Genomic DNA, 16,462 nt, shown 5'->3' with positions numbered 1-16,462 from the left:
GCTGAACAAAATAAAAAACTAAGTATATAATGAGAGTTTAGATAGCTGATAATATTTGAAAGGACCGTTTACAACCAAAAGAATGTGTGTGAAGGCCATTAGGAATCACAAATGCGAAGCTCCTTTTAATGTCAATGTTCTAGGATATAATATTCTATTTTTTTTGAGACAGAGGACTGCTCTGTCACCCAGGCTAGAATGCAGTGGTGCGATCTTGGCTCACTGCAACCTCTACTTTCTGGGTTCAAGCAATTCTCCTGCCTCAGCCTCCCTAGTAGCTGGAATTGCAGGTGCATGCCACCACACCTAGCTAATTTTTGTATTTTTAGTGGAGACGGGTTTTCGCCATGTTGACCAGGCTGGTCTCAAACTCCTGACCTTGTGATCCACCTGCCTTTGTCTCCCAAAGTGGTGGGATTACAGGCGTAAGCCACCATGCTGGGCCAGGATATAATATTCTTAAGATGTTCTTCCAACTAAAATAATAGGCTTTAGGTCATGGTTCATGTGTTTATATAATTAAAAAACATAAGCCTGTAGTTTAATTAAACCTAGTTTTTAAAATAAATGAATAAATAATTTAAACATCATTAAAAAATAAACTTTAATTTTCTATATTTCTCTTTCTCTCTGTATTTGTATATCTTTTACTGTGGTAAAAGCACCTAAGGTGAAATATATTCTCTTAACCAACTTTTAAATATATAATATTGTACTGTTAACTATAGGCTCAACGTTGAAAAACACATCTGTAGAACCTATTTCTCTCTCACAGCTGAAGCTTTTTGCCTGAAAATGGTCCAGCAGGATATTATAGCAAATTAAGAACATGGGTTGTGAAATCACACTGCCTGGGTTTTAACCTTGGTTCCAGTGCTTACTAGCTGACTGACTGAGCAAGTTACATAACCTCACCTCAGTTTTTAATTCAGCGAAGCAGGCATAATAATGGTACATACCTTGCAGGGCAGTTGTAAGCATAAAATGAATTGATATGGGCAAAGCACTTAAAATAGAATATAGTATATAGTTAGAGTTTATTAAATGTTAGACACTACCACTTAAATACATAATTTTCAACCTCAAGGAATTTATAATTCCACAAAGTGATAACTCCACTTTGGGAGACAATATTAACACGTGGAAAAATTGGTGAAAACATTAAGTACTATGCAGTATGGTAGAGGCTATAAATACATAAGACATGAAAAAAAAAGCAAATTTATGGTGGGCTTGCAAGTAATTGAAGATTTTATGGTATGTTGCTGTATGGGAGGAAGTGGGACTATGATTGGAAATGACAACATAGACAAAAGCCTGGAAGAAATAAATAACCCACAAGATTCTTTGATGTGGAGTAGGATTTAACTATGGCTATTTTTTTGTTCAAATTCTTTCAAATCTGAGAATTTATGTAGTAAATATGACTCAGTAATTTTAAGTAACAGAAGTACCACTAAATACTTAAAAATTATATCTTGTTACATATTTTTAAAAACTTTAACATTCCTGATCTCATTTGAGTTTCACAAATGCCCTATAAAAATGCAAGATAACTATTATTATTACCATTTTACAAATGAGGAAGCTGAGGATTAGAGTTTATGTCATTTGCTTAGAATTACATAACTAGTAAGCAATAGAGACCAGGTTAGCATCCAGGTCTTCTGGATTCCAATCTAGTGCTCTTCTACCATACTATGCTACTTGCTGAATAGCAGAAGGCCCAGTAAATGAGAAATGAGGATTGAATTTTGTGATAAATATTATGTTTGATCTTTGTCTCCAGCAAGGGAAAAATAGTATAGGGTAAGAGTATAGGGATGGCCAGGTCACAGGTATATTAAAAGTAAGTGGGCACAAGCTATTACTATGCCTTAGAAGTCCTTTCTGTTTATGTTTTGTAATTTTTTCCCCAAGGGACTACAACATTAGAAATGAAATAGAAATAATGTACCCATGGCAGATTCAGGTAGAAAATTTTCCCAAAGCTTTCTTTTTTCTTTATAGTTATCATTTATTTCCTCTGAGGTAATGTACCTCTTGAAAGGCAAAGCTAAAGGACACACTACACTTCAGCAAAAACTTGTCCACGAATATTATATTTCAGCCCTAGATGAGTTGTTGTGACTGTTTAAAGATCAAAGCGTCCACTGTAATATAAAAGTCACTGTAAATATATCCATGATATTCCTGTCAACATACCAATAAAAAGTAATAAAACAATAATAAAACTTATAGTGAACTTTCAGCCATAATGCATATCATAGAGGAAAATCTCTTACATAAAGTTGTTGAATACATATACATAAATGTATGCACTTCTTAAAATAATTTGTAACATGAACATTCACAATTTTCTTCATCAATCCCTTGTAGTTTATTTTGATCCCAGCAATTGGCATATAGAAAAGTAGATTCCTTTTCCTTTCCTCTTCTTCAGATAAATTTTTAATTACTTCTGTTTATATAAGGGACTGCCAGTTGTCTGGCTTCTTAAGGAAGAATTTTATGTCATGGATGGAGAGAATTCTCTACAGGAACCTCACGGAGCAGCTAAAACTCCACTATTCAATTTTGGGAGCCTGAGGCAAAGGCAGAAGAAAACTGGAGACAAACTGGCTTTTGACCAGATTTCTCCTGTTTCCATATTGAACATTGTATGGTGTCTTTAGGACCATTTAGCTGAATACTAGTCTGTTCTAGCATTTTTACATTCTCTTTTGGAAGAAATGGCCCTAATTTGCCCAGCTAATCAGTACTACAAAGAAAGCTGACAGTACATTTTATTTAGCTTCTGAGTCATCTCCAGTTCTCATCCGATGGCATGCATGCAAAGGAATATGTTAGAATGATTGAAAACTCTTTGCCAATTTTATATGTATTTTTATATTTTGTAACTTTTAGCTTACATATATTTTATATTGACTAATTTTATGTATTTTATCCTTTGTAATGCTTTTATTTGAAAAGGAAAACTTTAATATAAGACATATTTTATAGTGCAAACATACAAATATTCTCCAAATTCTGGTAAGTGGTCAAAATTATTTATAATTTAGTTCATAGTTGTGGACTGAATTTTTAGCACTTAAAATATCTATAAATATCTAATCATGTGAATGCAAAAATGAGATAGATTTGTAAACCCAAATAGTTAAGTATTTGTAAAATATTAATGAAAAATTGTATTTTTTTGTAAATGATTTGGGAAAATATTTATTTGGGAAACTATTTTCATTGGATTGGACTGGAAATGGGTTTAAACTATACTTTACATATTTCTTCTCCTTTTTCTGGCAAAGAGACCTTCTTTCTGGGTACATAAGTCACGCTGGACAAAGAATGCTTTCTAAATGTAGACAGCCTTTTCCTAAAGTTACCTCCAGAAAAGAAATATAGGAGAGGGTCAAAGCAACAATTTGATGCAGCCAGAGACAAGGTTATGACCACGGACTTCTGCATTCTAAGGACAGAATCACAGGGTTTAGTTTCATTGTGTAAAAAATGAAGGTGAATGGTACGTTGAATATGATATGGCATGAAACTGACTAAAAAGGCAGTGGTCACGACCACGATCATTCCTACAGCCTTTTTACGACTTGGCAGATTTTTTTTCATTGATTTTTTTAGTAAGGTCAAAATGATCATTGTGTAACAGACAATTATAATAACAAAAGGGATGATAAAGCCAACAAACAATGACACATAATGCAAGACCAAAACATGATTTTTAGTTTGATTGTCTTGTGGGGGCTCAAAACACTTGGTATTATTTTTCTCATCTTTTTGTGGTTTAGCCATTAGAAATGGAGAACTGGTCAAAATCACAAAAATCCAAATACCTACACACACAAACCTGGCTTTTTTCTGAGTAACCAAATTAATGTTCTGGACTGGAAAAACAATTGCAATGCACCGGAAAAAGCTCATGGCTGTCATAAAGAAGATGCTACAATAGAGGTTGACATACAAAGCATAGGTGCTGAGGCGGCATAGGAAATCACCAAAGAACCAAATGCCTTTGTGAACATAGTAGACCACACGGAGAGGCAGTGTGCACACACAAAGTAGATCTGCTACTGCTAAATTAATCATGTATACTTGGAAGGCTGACTTCTCATGATAGGTTTTTATGAGGACATAGAGCACAAAGCCATTGCCAAAGAAGCCTACAACAGAGATCATAGAGTACAAGGTGGAATACACTTGATTGCGGAAGTCATCAATAGTGTCGTGGCATGTGGCAGAAGATACTGTCACATTTGCGGTTTCATCCATGTTTCTCTAGGAATGTCTGCTTTGTGCCTACAATAAATAAAAAAAAATTTGTCAATTTTAACTAGACCATAAATTACAGGAAGTACTAATGTTTCATTTCATAGTGTCACTATGTATACTTTTTGGCCACAGCAGCAAGCAAGAGTAGTGAGGCATTGAAGAGGGATTCAGCTGTATCTTACCCTCTGGAGAAGAGTTTGCATCCTACAGGCATCCAAAAACATTTTTTGTCCTTTCCTTCCCATGTTTTTCTGATGGACTTCCTCTAAATCTTCAAGACCTAGGTAAAACAGCCCTCCTGTATTTTTTTTTTTTTTTTTTTTTGAGACGGAGTCTAGGTCTGTCACCCAGGCTGGAGTGCAGTGGCCGGATCTCAGCTCACTGCAAGCTCCGCCTCCCAGGTTTACGCCATTCTCCTGCCTCAGCCTCCGGAGTAGCTGGGACTACAGGCGCCCGCCACCTCGCCCGGCTAGTTTTTTGAATTTTTAGTAGAGACGGGGTTTCACCGTGTTAGCCAGGATGGTCTCGATCTCCTGACCTCGTGATCCGCCCGTCTCGGCCTCCCAAAGTGCTGGGATTACAGGCTTGAGCCACCGCGCCCGGCCAGCCCTCCTGTATTTTAAATCATATTACTCTAGTTTAATTTGGTAGGTTATCCTTTCAAATGAACTTGTTTTTCTATTAGAGAAAAGCTTTAAGATAGCAGTTTCACATGTATGAATGTATCTATATCTATATCTATCTATTTATTGGAAAATCTCTGAAATATTTTAGAGAATAAAATCTGGATGAAAATGCTTGGTTCCCTCAGGAAGAGGACTTCCTTGGTAATATCTGTTGAGTGCCGCCCACACCTGTGGAAAATAATCTAATTTGCTGTTAATGAAACTCCCTCCCCTGGGGGAGAGTATTAATCTAGAACATGGTTGACTCCACCTATAACTGCAGAACTCCATGGCAAAAGAAACCTTAGAAGCCATATAGTTGTTTTAATGATGAGAAAAATGTTCCAGAGTGATAAAATACATTTCTAAAATCTGCACCAGTATTTAAATCTCTGAAGAAAGATGTAGTATAAGTAGTTGGAATATACTTGTCGGGTGAGAAAAATGTAGCCATTCATTCTTGTTCTCTTTCTAAACTTTATAGACTTTACTGTTTAGCAATATATAGTTATTTCTCTTATAGGAAGAATTTCTCTTGTAGTTGATACTTGCTCTAGTCTATTTCAGCTATGTCACTGAGGGCAGTCAATAAGTTCTGATCAGAGAAGGCTTGAGGTGAGATATTGTAGTGTAGAAGTAGTGATGTCTCTCATGTTTCTCTAGATTATCCTCTTTTATTCTTTACAAAGGTTGAAGGGACTCAATATGTAACATGTCAGATAATCTTTGATTGAAGTCTGATGTTGTCCTTTTACACAACTCCTGCTCCCTTGTAAGAGAGGTGTTGGGGTTTGTAAGGTGGGAAGCCTGCTTGAGTATGCAAAAACTGCCAGCCATGAAGGGGACTGATCTTTACTAGGGATACAGAAACAGATAGCTATGGTAGTTGTTGCAGGTAGGACATAACTTCCCAGGTTTACTACTGCTAACAATTATATTTGCTGTTGAGGATGCAGTGTCCATCCGTCTAGCCATCCCAGCAAGTTGTTCCATTTTTCCCCTTTCATTAAAAAATGCCATTTGTATTATTGTTACCAAGAACCTTTGGTATAAGATAAACATTGGATGGATTATCTGAGCCAAGATGGCCAATTATATGCAGTCAGAAAGAGCTTCTTCCACCAAAAGACCAGACTGTGAAGAAGATTGGCACACTCCAAATTGATCCTTGTAAAAAAGGCATTGAAAGTGGACAGATGGAGGATGGAGACCCTGGGCTGAAAGGGGAGGAAGCTGAGAACACTGCACAGGGGTACCAAGTACTAGGACTCATTCCTGGCCCAGAGCAGCTCCTGGGGAAGAGATGAGTGAAACAGGCATGGAGTGCCGCAAGGACATGCGGGCCATGGACATTTGGAATCTTAACTGCAGGAGACCCCATGTTCTCCATGGACATTTGAGCTAGCAGGGAGAACTGCTCAGAGAGTTGGCAGAGACAGAAATCCAGCCTTCACAGAGCCCAGAGTATTTGGCACCAGAATGACTATAGTGGAGCATGGCCATGGTTACACATACCCCAAGGATCGCCATACTCCTATAAGTAGCTTCATCCTTTGTTGACTGCCAGACCTGGACAGAGCAGGGCTATCTTGCTCAGAGGATAGCGGTAGTCTGATCTGAGGATACCCTTGTCTGCTGGACTCTCCCAGGGTCCCTGCCTGGCCACACCTGCTTGCAGCACAGCCTCAGCTGCCCAGCCAAATAACTTGCTAGCAGCCACCACCTTAGCTCTTTCACCAGATGACCCTGCATAACAGTCAGAGAGCTTTTGTAGATAGACTGCCACTAGCATGCAATTGCCTGCATCCTCTCCCCACCACTTCACCAGTACATGTGCAAAGACCCCACTGCCACCCTCCACCACCCTGAAGTGGTTTTGCTGGCAGTCCCTATTGACGTGTTGTTGTCAGTAGACTGGGAACACCTTGGTTCCTCCAGCACAGCAGGTCCTTAATCTTGAAGGACCAGCGAAAAACTGTGGACCTGGTGCCAGTCCACCAAGGTTAAAACACACAGCTCAGGAGGACGGGGCTGAAACTTGGACCCCTGAAATTATCCAGAAACAAAGTCAATTGACTAAACTTAAGTTATACCACAGTCAAACCCTCAAGGGCATCAAAGAATATAAAAGCAAAAAGCCGTATGCAAAGAAGAGCAACTTCAAACCTTAAAGGGACATCAGCCCACACAAATAAGAAAGAACCAGTGGGAGAGCTCTGACAATTCTAAAATCCAGAGTATCTTCTTATCTCCAAATGACCACACTGGCTCCTGAGGAATGACTCTTAACCAGATTGAAATAGTTGAAATGACAGACATAGAATTTAAAAATCTGTGTGGCAACAAAACTCATTGAAATTCAGGAGCAAGCTGCAACAGAATTCAAGCTAATGAATCCAATAAAATTATACAAGAGCTAAAAGATAAAATAGCCATTTTAAGAAAGAAACAAACTGATCTTCTAGAGCTGAAAAACTCTCTTTAGGAATGTCATAATGCAAATGGAAATATTAACAGCAGAACAGACCAAGGTGAGGAAAGAATCTCAGAGCTCAAAGATCAGTTCTCAGAAATAACTCAGTCAGACAAAAATAAAGAAAAAAATAAAGAAAGAACAAAACCTCTGAGAAATATGGGATTATGTAAATAGACTGAACCCATGACTCATTGGCATCCCAGAAAGACAGGGAGAGAGAGCAAGCAACATGGAAAACATCAGGAACACAAGTCCATTCACAATAGCCACAAAAAGAGTAAAATTCGTGGGAATACAGCTAGCAAGGGAGGTGGAAGATCTCTACAATGAGAATTACAAAACACTGCTCAAAGAAACCAGATATGACATAAACAAATAGAAATACATTTTGTGCTCCTGGAGGGGAAGAATCAATATTGTTAAAATGGCCATACTGCCCATTTACAGATTTAATGATATTCCTATGAAACTACCAACATCACTTTTCACAGAATTAAGAAAATCACTTCTAAAATTCATATGGCACTAGAAAAGAGCCTGAACACCCAAAGCAAACTAAGCAAAAAGAACAAAGCTGGAGGCATCACACTACTTTAAACTACAGTACAAAGCTAGAGTAACAAAACAGCATAATGCGGGTATAAAAATAGACACATAGACCAATGACACAGAATAGGGATTCCAGAAATAAATCTGCACACCTACAACCATCTGATATTCAACAAAGTCAATAATAACAAGCCATGGAGAAGGGACTTCCTATTCAAAAAATGGTGCTGTGATAACTGGCTAGTGCCATATGCAGAAGATTGAATCTGGACCACATCCTTTCACCATCTACAAAAATAAACTCAAGATGAATGAAAGACTTAAGCATAAGACCTAAAAGTATAAAAACCCTACAAGAAAACTTACGAAATACCATTCTTGACACAGTACCTAGCAAAGATTTCACGAAGAAAATATCAAAAGCAATTGCAGCAAAAGCAAAAATTAACAATTGGGATCTAATTTTACTAAAGAGCTTCCACACAGCAAAAGGAGCTATCAACAGAGCAAACAGACAACCTATAGAATGGGAGAAAATATTTGCAAACTATACATCCAACAAAGGTCTAATATCCAGAATCTATAAGAAAATTAAATCAACATTCTGAAAACAACCCTGTTAAAAAATGGGCAATGGACATGAACAGACACTTCTCAAAACAAGACATAGATGCAGCCAACAAACATATGAAAAAATGCTCAACGTAACTATTCAGAGAAATGCAAGTCAAAACCACAGTGAGATGGTAATCTCACACCAGTGAAAATGGCTGTTATTCAAAAGTAACAAAAGTAATAGATGTCGGTGAGGTTGCGAAAAGGGAACACTTACACATTGCTGGTGGGAATGTGAGTTAGTTCAGCTACTATGGAAAACAGTTTGGAGATTTCTGAAAAGACTTAAAACAGAACTACCATTTTACCCAAACAATCCCATTATTGGGTAAATACCCACAGGTATATAAATTGTTTTTCTATAAAGACGCATATACTCATGTGTTCATTGCAGCACAATTCACAATAGTAAAAACATGGAATCAACTCAGATGCTCATCCATGGTGGACTGATAAAGAAAATATGGTATGTATACACTATTTGATACTAGGCAGCCATAAAAAAGCATTAAATAATGTCCTTGGCTGCACATTTATGCAGTTGGAGGCCATTATCCTAAGAAAATTAATGCAGGACCAGAAAATCAAATACTGCATGTTCTCACTTGTAAATGGGAGCTAAACATTGGGTATATATGGACATAAAGATGGGAACGTATATATTGGAGACTATCATAGGAGGTAGGGTGGAAGGGAGAGGATTGTGGACTGAAAAACTACCTATTGGGCACTATACTCACTACCTCAGGCCAGGCATGGTGGCTGACACCTGTAATCCCAGCACTTTGGGAAACCAAGGCAGGCAAATCACCAGAGGTCAGGAGTTCAATACCAGCCTGGCCAACATGGTGAAATCTGGTCTCTACCAAAAAAATACAAAAATTAGCCGGGCGTGATGGCAAACTTTCAATCTACCTTGCTACAAACCCTTTCTGGAATAATTCTTTACGCATTGTAGCTTTCAATTATGACATGTCTTCCTTAAAATCTTCAGTGATTTAGAATGCCTTCAGAATAACATCTAGACTTCCTGGCCTGATATTTAAGGCTCTCTATAGTCTGGGTGCAATTTACCTTTCCAAGTTTCTCTCTCACTGCTCTCTTTTGTACACTGTATAGTTAGAAGAAACAACTATTTCAGTATACCAGTGACATGTGCCATAAGCTTACCCACCTGGCTGTCTTTTTTCACTGTCTTTTTTCTTCTTGAATGGCCTTTCCTCCTTCCTGAAATGCCCTTTCCTCCTTCTTTGCATATACAAAAACTACTCATCATTCAGCTCAAATTACACTTTCTTGACTAAGTCTTCCCTCAGCCTCTTTCTGAAGTAATTTCTATCTTTGATGAACTTCTAGAGGAACTTAAATCAATCTTGCAAATCAATGATTTGTATAAATATCTTATCTCCCAGACTATCTGGTTGATATATAAAAAAGCAGCCCACACAGGGCCTAGCACATATGTACCTTGCCCATAAGCGCTCAGTAAGTGTTGAGTGAATACTAAATTAATGATAGGGCAAGTTTAACATTTGAAAGTATTATTTGTCATTTAAAACCATTTGGAGTTATCTTCTCATTCCAATATAAATTAAAATCTTTCCAATGTCAGAGTCTGAAGTTGCTGTGTAAGTAAAGTTGCTTCCCAATATATCAAGGAAAGTACTAAGTCACAAGGCTAACCATAATGTTAAAAAGCACAGATAATGTCAGTTGTGGTGGCACATGCCTGTAATCCCGGCTACTCAAGAGGCTGAGGCAGGAGGATTGCTTGAGCTCAGGAGTTCGAGATAAGCCTGGGCAAAACAGTGAGACCTTGTATCTAAAAAGCAAAAAAATCCCACCCATATCATTGATATAGACTAATCATTTGTCCATTACATGTTATAATTAAGTTTGAAATTCTCACATCTTTGAAAGATGCTAAATAAAACTGATAAATAACTATAAAAATATACAAAGAAGCAGATGGTCTCTAGTCTCATTAATAACGTCCCAGTCCTTGCAGACCAAAATAAACTTTTCTAAAAATCTAAATATTTAGATTCAGTTGTCTATTTATAATGAAGTCAACAATTTGTATTAAGCCATAAAAAGAAGATTGTAAAACTTTCAAGCAAGTGGTGAATCCTAGAGTGGTAGAGATCATTTAGTACAAGCCACTCTTTTCACAGATTATGGCTTTACTTGGCTGAAACAGCATTTAATTTGCTTTTTAGAATTTACTGTGATCCCCCAATAATGTTACCCTCCACTAGATGAATACAGAGAGTTTCTTTGGAAATCTAAGATACTTTAGACCTCATCCCTGCCTTCAAGCAGCTCATATTCTAGTGGGGGATAGGAATGATAACTTAGAAGTGTGAAGAGGTTACAATACAGCATTGTAAAAGCCGTCTTAGCAGAAAACAAATGGGTTAATAAAAGCTAGCAACAAACATAAATAGAACTGATTTTATTTCCGTGAGAATAATGAAGTAAGTTACTTTGTTAAGATAATTGCAAGTTGAAAAAGCAAAGTTCATTTGGAAAATTCAGGTATACCTCTTTCTGGCACTGGAGTACCTTCACAAATGTTCCTTCTTATGGTGATCAATGCTTTTTATGGTGTAATATCAGAGGAAGCCCACGCTGAAATCATAAGATTGAAAAGGAAGTTAACAACTGTAGAAGCAGTCCGGAAGGGTCATGAGAACTTAGCAACCTTATTTATAGATCCAGAGTGTGTAATGGGGCATCAAAGCTTTACTGACAGATTTAGGGCTAGTCACTGAATTCTGTGTCTCCTTCTTTTTTCTCCATCTGTTTTTACATTCCCAGGGGGAAACTTGGAATACAGACAAGGGTTGGTCACAGATATTTGCTGCTGTGTGCTTGTAGCTTCTCTATCTAAAATGAACACACTATTATAAAATATTCCTCTCTCTATGAAACCAGGGTATTTCCTCTATCTTCTCTTCTAAACACTTGGTTATAAAGTTAAGAGGGGAAGTAATTTGGAACTTTACATCCAGGGATCTGGATTGCTACGAATAGGTGTTAGAACATTAAAAATATCAAGTGTATCTGTCTGGGATGGCTTAGAAATAGTTTTCCTTAAAGGACGAATGGCTTAAAGAACCTTGCACTCTTCTCCTTATAAACTATAATAGCATGTAGTGCTTACATCACTAATTTGGCATATATTATATACTTTTGGAGATCAACTTTTTATATAGTTAACTTTTCATAAGCATATATCACTTCTCTTCAATTAAATTATACTCAATAATCTAAGAAAGTATAACAAATCTCCAAGAAATGAGCAGAGATGGGCTTTCTTGAAGGAGGAGCAACCTGAATGCTTTTCTTCTAAGTTTTTCTTGTCCTATGGCAACTTTAATTCCTGCCTGCAAGGCCGCCAGAGCCTAGCTACTATTCCTTTATCCGTGGTCCAAGCGCTAACAAAATAAACACTTTCCTTCAGTTTGTTTGTTTGTTTATTTATTTATTTGAGACAGTCTCACTCTGCCCAGGCTGGAGTGACTGGAGTGCAGTGGCATGATCTCTGCTCACTCTAACGTCCGCCTCCCAGATTCAAGCAATTCTCCTGCCTCAGCCTCCTGAGTAGCTGGGATTGCAGGCATGCACCAACACACCCAGCTAATTTTTGTATTTTTAGTAGAGATGGGGTTTCACCATGTTGGCCAGGCTGGTCTCAAACTCCCGACCTCAGGTAATCTGCTCGCCTCAGCCTCCCAAAGTGCTGAGACTACAGGCATGAGCAACCACATCCGGCCCCTTCAGTTTATTCTTAATCAGTAGAAATAGACTGGAACTTTCTAAAGGAACTCTACTAAAAAAAAAGAAAATCAAAAGGAAAATAAAAGAAATGCAAAAATGAAAAATATAGTCTAGTTTTAAAAGTAGAAACCTGAACCTACTGCTGCAATATTGCCATTTGAACCCCCATTGTACTCAGATAATAATTTCTTAGATCTTCTCCACTTTCTTCTCCCTCTCCAAATTGTTCCTTCTTCTCTAGGTAAGAAGTTGACATATGTAACCTACTACACTCTGGGTAAAGTGTGTGTTGCTGGTGCAAAATTACTCAGAGTTGTCTTTTATATTTTGTCAATCAGGCAATAAACATATTTTTTAAGTTTGTTTAGCTTGTACTGGGTCTCCGTACATCAATAAAAATCTAGTGACTGAATGTTGAATGTATAAAAATCCTTTCTGATCCTGAAATTATATGACTCTACTCATCTGTGAAGAAAATTAACTTGGCTCTGTCCTGGTTTTGTGTTTAGACAAAGCTTTTTTTTCCCCTAGTGTGGGACAAGAAAGAAAGTTTATGAATTTCTAAGACCCACCTATGAGAAGTTTAATATTACCAGCTTAATGCACTATCTGGTTATCCATTTCCATAGTGACTGTGCAATTACAATTTAGTCCAATCTTCACATACACAAGTGAGTAAATGTCACATTGTCTGGGCAACAATGTAGTATTTTTCAAGTTCAGGATTCTGAAGGGTCTTCTATGGTTCCTTTATGAATTAGCCTTGCACGTAGTAGGCACTCAATACTTTCACTCCTTCCTTCTCTTTCCTTTTCAGTTCCTTGAGGACTCTTGTCTCTGACAGGAGCTCTGCCAATATTGGGCTCTACCATTGTTATCTGGGTGATAGGGAGGGTAAAGGTGAGTTAATGAAGTCAAAAGTGGTTGTATGATTTTGATTTTAATTGTTTAATTCAAGAGCTACTCAGATCTTTTATTCAGCTCATGTTAAGACCAATTCAGTTCAGGTTAACAAATATTTAAGGAGCCCCTATTTTTATAAGGAAGAGGATACGTTTTCTGCATCAGCCCTTAGCATCTATTGAACCTATAACCTGGTCAAGCTCTAGTGTACAAGGTAAATAAGAGAGCCCAGAGGTTTTCTAAGAATATCAGACCCCAGGTTAGTTGTGTAATCCTAGTGCTTCGGGAGGGTGAGATGGGAGGATTGCTTGAGGTCAGAAGTTCGAGACAAGCATGGGCAAAACAGCAAGACCACTCCTCTACAAAAAATAAAAAATTGTTGCTGAATAGGATTTCATTATATAGATATACAAATTGTTTATACGCTTACTCATTGATGGACATATGAGTTGCTTTCAGGTTTTGACTATTACAAATAAAACTGCCACAAACATTTATGTACAAGTCTCTATATGGGCATGTTTTCACTTTTTTTGGGTAGCTGGATTATAAGGTAGGTGTATGTTAAACTTTTTAAAAAACTGAAAACTGCTTTTTAAGGTGGGTAATGTGGGTATACTACTTGGTATCCCCTCCATATCACCATATGCTACCACTTGGTATGGTCAGTCTTTTAAATTATATCCATCTAATACGTGTGTTGTGATATCTCATTTTGATTTTGATTTGCATTTTTCTAATGATGAATGATATTGAGCACCTTTTCATGTGCTTATTTGCCATACATATATTTCCCTTGGTGAAATGTTTATTCAAATATTTCACACATTTTTCATTAGGATGTTTATTTTCTTATTATTGTGTATGAGAGTTCTTTATATGTTCTGGACACAATACCTATATCAAATAAATGCTTTGCAAATATTTGCTACTATTTTATGGGTTGCGTTTTTACTCTCTTAACAGTGCCTTCCAAACAACAGAAGTTTTCATTGTGATGACATCCAATTCATCAACTTTTCTTTTATAGATTGTGATTTTGGTGCCATAGCTAAGAAATTTTTTCTTTACTCAAAGTCATGAGGAAGTGCTGATACATGCTACAACATGGATCAACTCAAGAATATTTGCTAAATGGAAAAGCTATATGCAAAAGACCACATTTTGCTTATTCCATTTATCTGAAATATCCCAAAAAGACAAACCTATAGAGATAGGTGATAGCTGCCTGAATCCACACGTGGGAGCAGGGAGTGATTGCAACTGGACACAAAGGATCTTCTAGGGGGTGGTGAAAGTGTTCTAAAATTGCATTGTGGTGATGACTGCACACTTCTGGAAATTTACTATAAATAATTGAATTGTACACTTACAATAGGTGAATTTTATGATGTATAAATTATACCTTGAGTTTTCGCTAAAAATGAAGAAATTATTGAAACAGTCAACAATGTGGATGAATCTCAAAACAATTATACTGAGTGAAAGAAGCCAGACAAAAAAGAATCCATACTGTGTGATTCCATTTATATAAAATTCTAGATAAACTAGTGCATAGTGATGAAGAGTAAATCAGCAGATCCCTGGGAATAGGAACAGGGTAGGAAGGGGAGAGCCCATAACTAGAGACAGGAGGGAGAAATTACAAAGGGGACACTTTGGGGTGATGGATATATTCACTATGTTGATTATGATGATGGTTTCATAAGTATATACATGTGTGAAAACTCATCAAATTGTGCACTTTAAATGTGTGCAGATTACTTCATGTCAGTTCTACCTCAGTACAGCTGTTTTTAAGGGACATGAATGGTAAGATAATTTTAAAAAATTAGTTCTCTCAGAAAAAACAAAGAACAAAAAAAATATGATAAAATAATTAGCCAAGTATGGTGGCATAGTGCCTGTAGTCCTAGCTACTCAGAAGGCTCAGGGGGGAGAATTGCTTGAGCCCATGAGGTCAAGGCTGCAGTGAGTCATAATTGTACCAGTGCACTCCAGCCTGGTGACAGACCAAGAGCCTGTCTCTTAAAAAAAAAAAAAAAAAAAAAAGGTGCCAACACATATACCATACAACTATATTGTTGCTGCAATAGAATTGTATGAACAAGAATCAATTATATACTATTGTGTTAAGTGAGGTCCAGGAACAGCTAGTGATCCAAAAGTGTCCCCAGGTAGTCCCCAGACTGGTATCTTCTACTAAATGAAATTGTAATAATACTTCTTTTTTGTTCCTAGTGAAATAGTAAGCCATTATTGATCCTTTTAACCCAATTTTACATTTCTCTCCTTTGAAATGCTACAGTATTTTGTCTGTACCTTTCTTGATAATTCCATTCATTGCTTCTCTGTGGTCATTCAATTTATGTTTTAAATTTTTTTTAATTTTTCATTTCTGTGGGGACATAGTAGCTGTATATATTTATAGGGTACATGAAATGTTTTGATACAAGCATGCAATGCATAAAAATCATATCATGAAGAATAGGGTATCTTTCCCCTCACGCATTTGTCCTTTGTGTTACAAACAATCCAATTTTACTCTTTTTGGTTATTTAAAATGTACAAATAAGTTGTTATTCACTATAGTCACTCTGTTGTTCTGTCAAATACTGTGTCTTATTCATTCTCTCTAATTAATGTTTTTGTATCCATTAACCATCCCCACCTCCTCCCCACTACCCTTCCAAACCTCTGGTAACCACCCTTCAACTGTCTATATCCATGAATTAAATTGTTTTGGTTTTTATATCCCACAAATAAGTGAGAATATGCAATGTTTATCTTTTTTTAAATTATTCTTTAAGTTCTAGGGTACATGTGCACAACGTGCAGGTTTGTTACATAGGTATACATGTGCCATGTTGGTTCACTGCACCCATCAACTCGTCATTTACATTAGGTATTTCTCCTAATGCTATTCCTCCCCTCCCCCAGCTCCCCACCTCCTGACAGGCCCTGGTGTGTGATGTTCCCCACCCTGTGTCCAAGTGTTCAATTCCCACCTACAAGGGAGAACATGTGGTGTTTGGTTTTCTGTCCTTGTGATAGTTTGCTGAGAATGATGGTTTCTGGCTTCATTCATGTCCCTGCAAAGGACACGAACTCATCCTTTTTTATGGCTGCATAGTATTCCATGGTGTATATGTGCCACATTTTCGTAATCCAGTCTGTCACTGATGGACAT

At 37.2% G+C, this 16,462-nt stretch overlaps 1 protein-coding gene across 4 annotated transcripts in view; it reads right to left on the bottom strand.

Moving 5' to 3' along the window:
- Positions 1 to 699: 699 nt before the first annotated feature.
- Positions 700 to 16,462, bottom strand: part of LOC116272003 (cysteinyl leukotriene receptor 1) — a 36,450-nt gene continuing 20,687 nt past the window's right edge. Inside the window, exons 2-4 of one of the 4 annotated variants that reach the window (XM_031660804.1) lie at positions 12,942 to 13,247; positions 11,131 to 11,217; positions 700 to 4,308 (exon numbers count right to left, since the gene is read on the bottom strand). In XM_031660804.1, the coding sequence (XP_031516664.1) occupies positions 3,268 to 4,281 (1,014 nt within the window). In that variant the 5' untranslated portion in view covers positions 4,282 to 4,308; positions 11,131 to 11,217; positions 12,942 to 13,247 and the 3' untranslated portion in view covers positions 700 to 3,267. Of the gene's footprint in view, positions 4,309 to 4,463; positions 4,577 to 11,130; positions 11,218 to 12,941; positions 13,248 to 16,462 lie in introns of those variants that run through there. The other 3 variants (XM_031660803.1, XM_031660806.1, XM_031660805.1) reach the window with 3 other exon arrangements.

The sequence above is a fragment of the Papio anubis genome, chromosome X, assembly GCF_008728515.1.
Source record: "Papio anubis isolate 15944 chromosome X, Panubis1.0, whole genome shotgun sequence".
Taxonomy (NCBI): Eukaryota; Metazoa; Chordata; class Mammalia; order Primates; family Cercopithecidae; genus Papio; species Papio anubis.
This window is presented reverse-complemented; position numbering and strand designations above follow the sequence as displayed.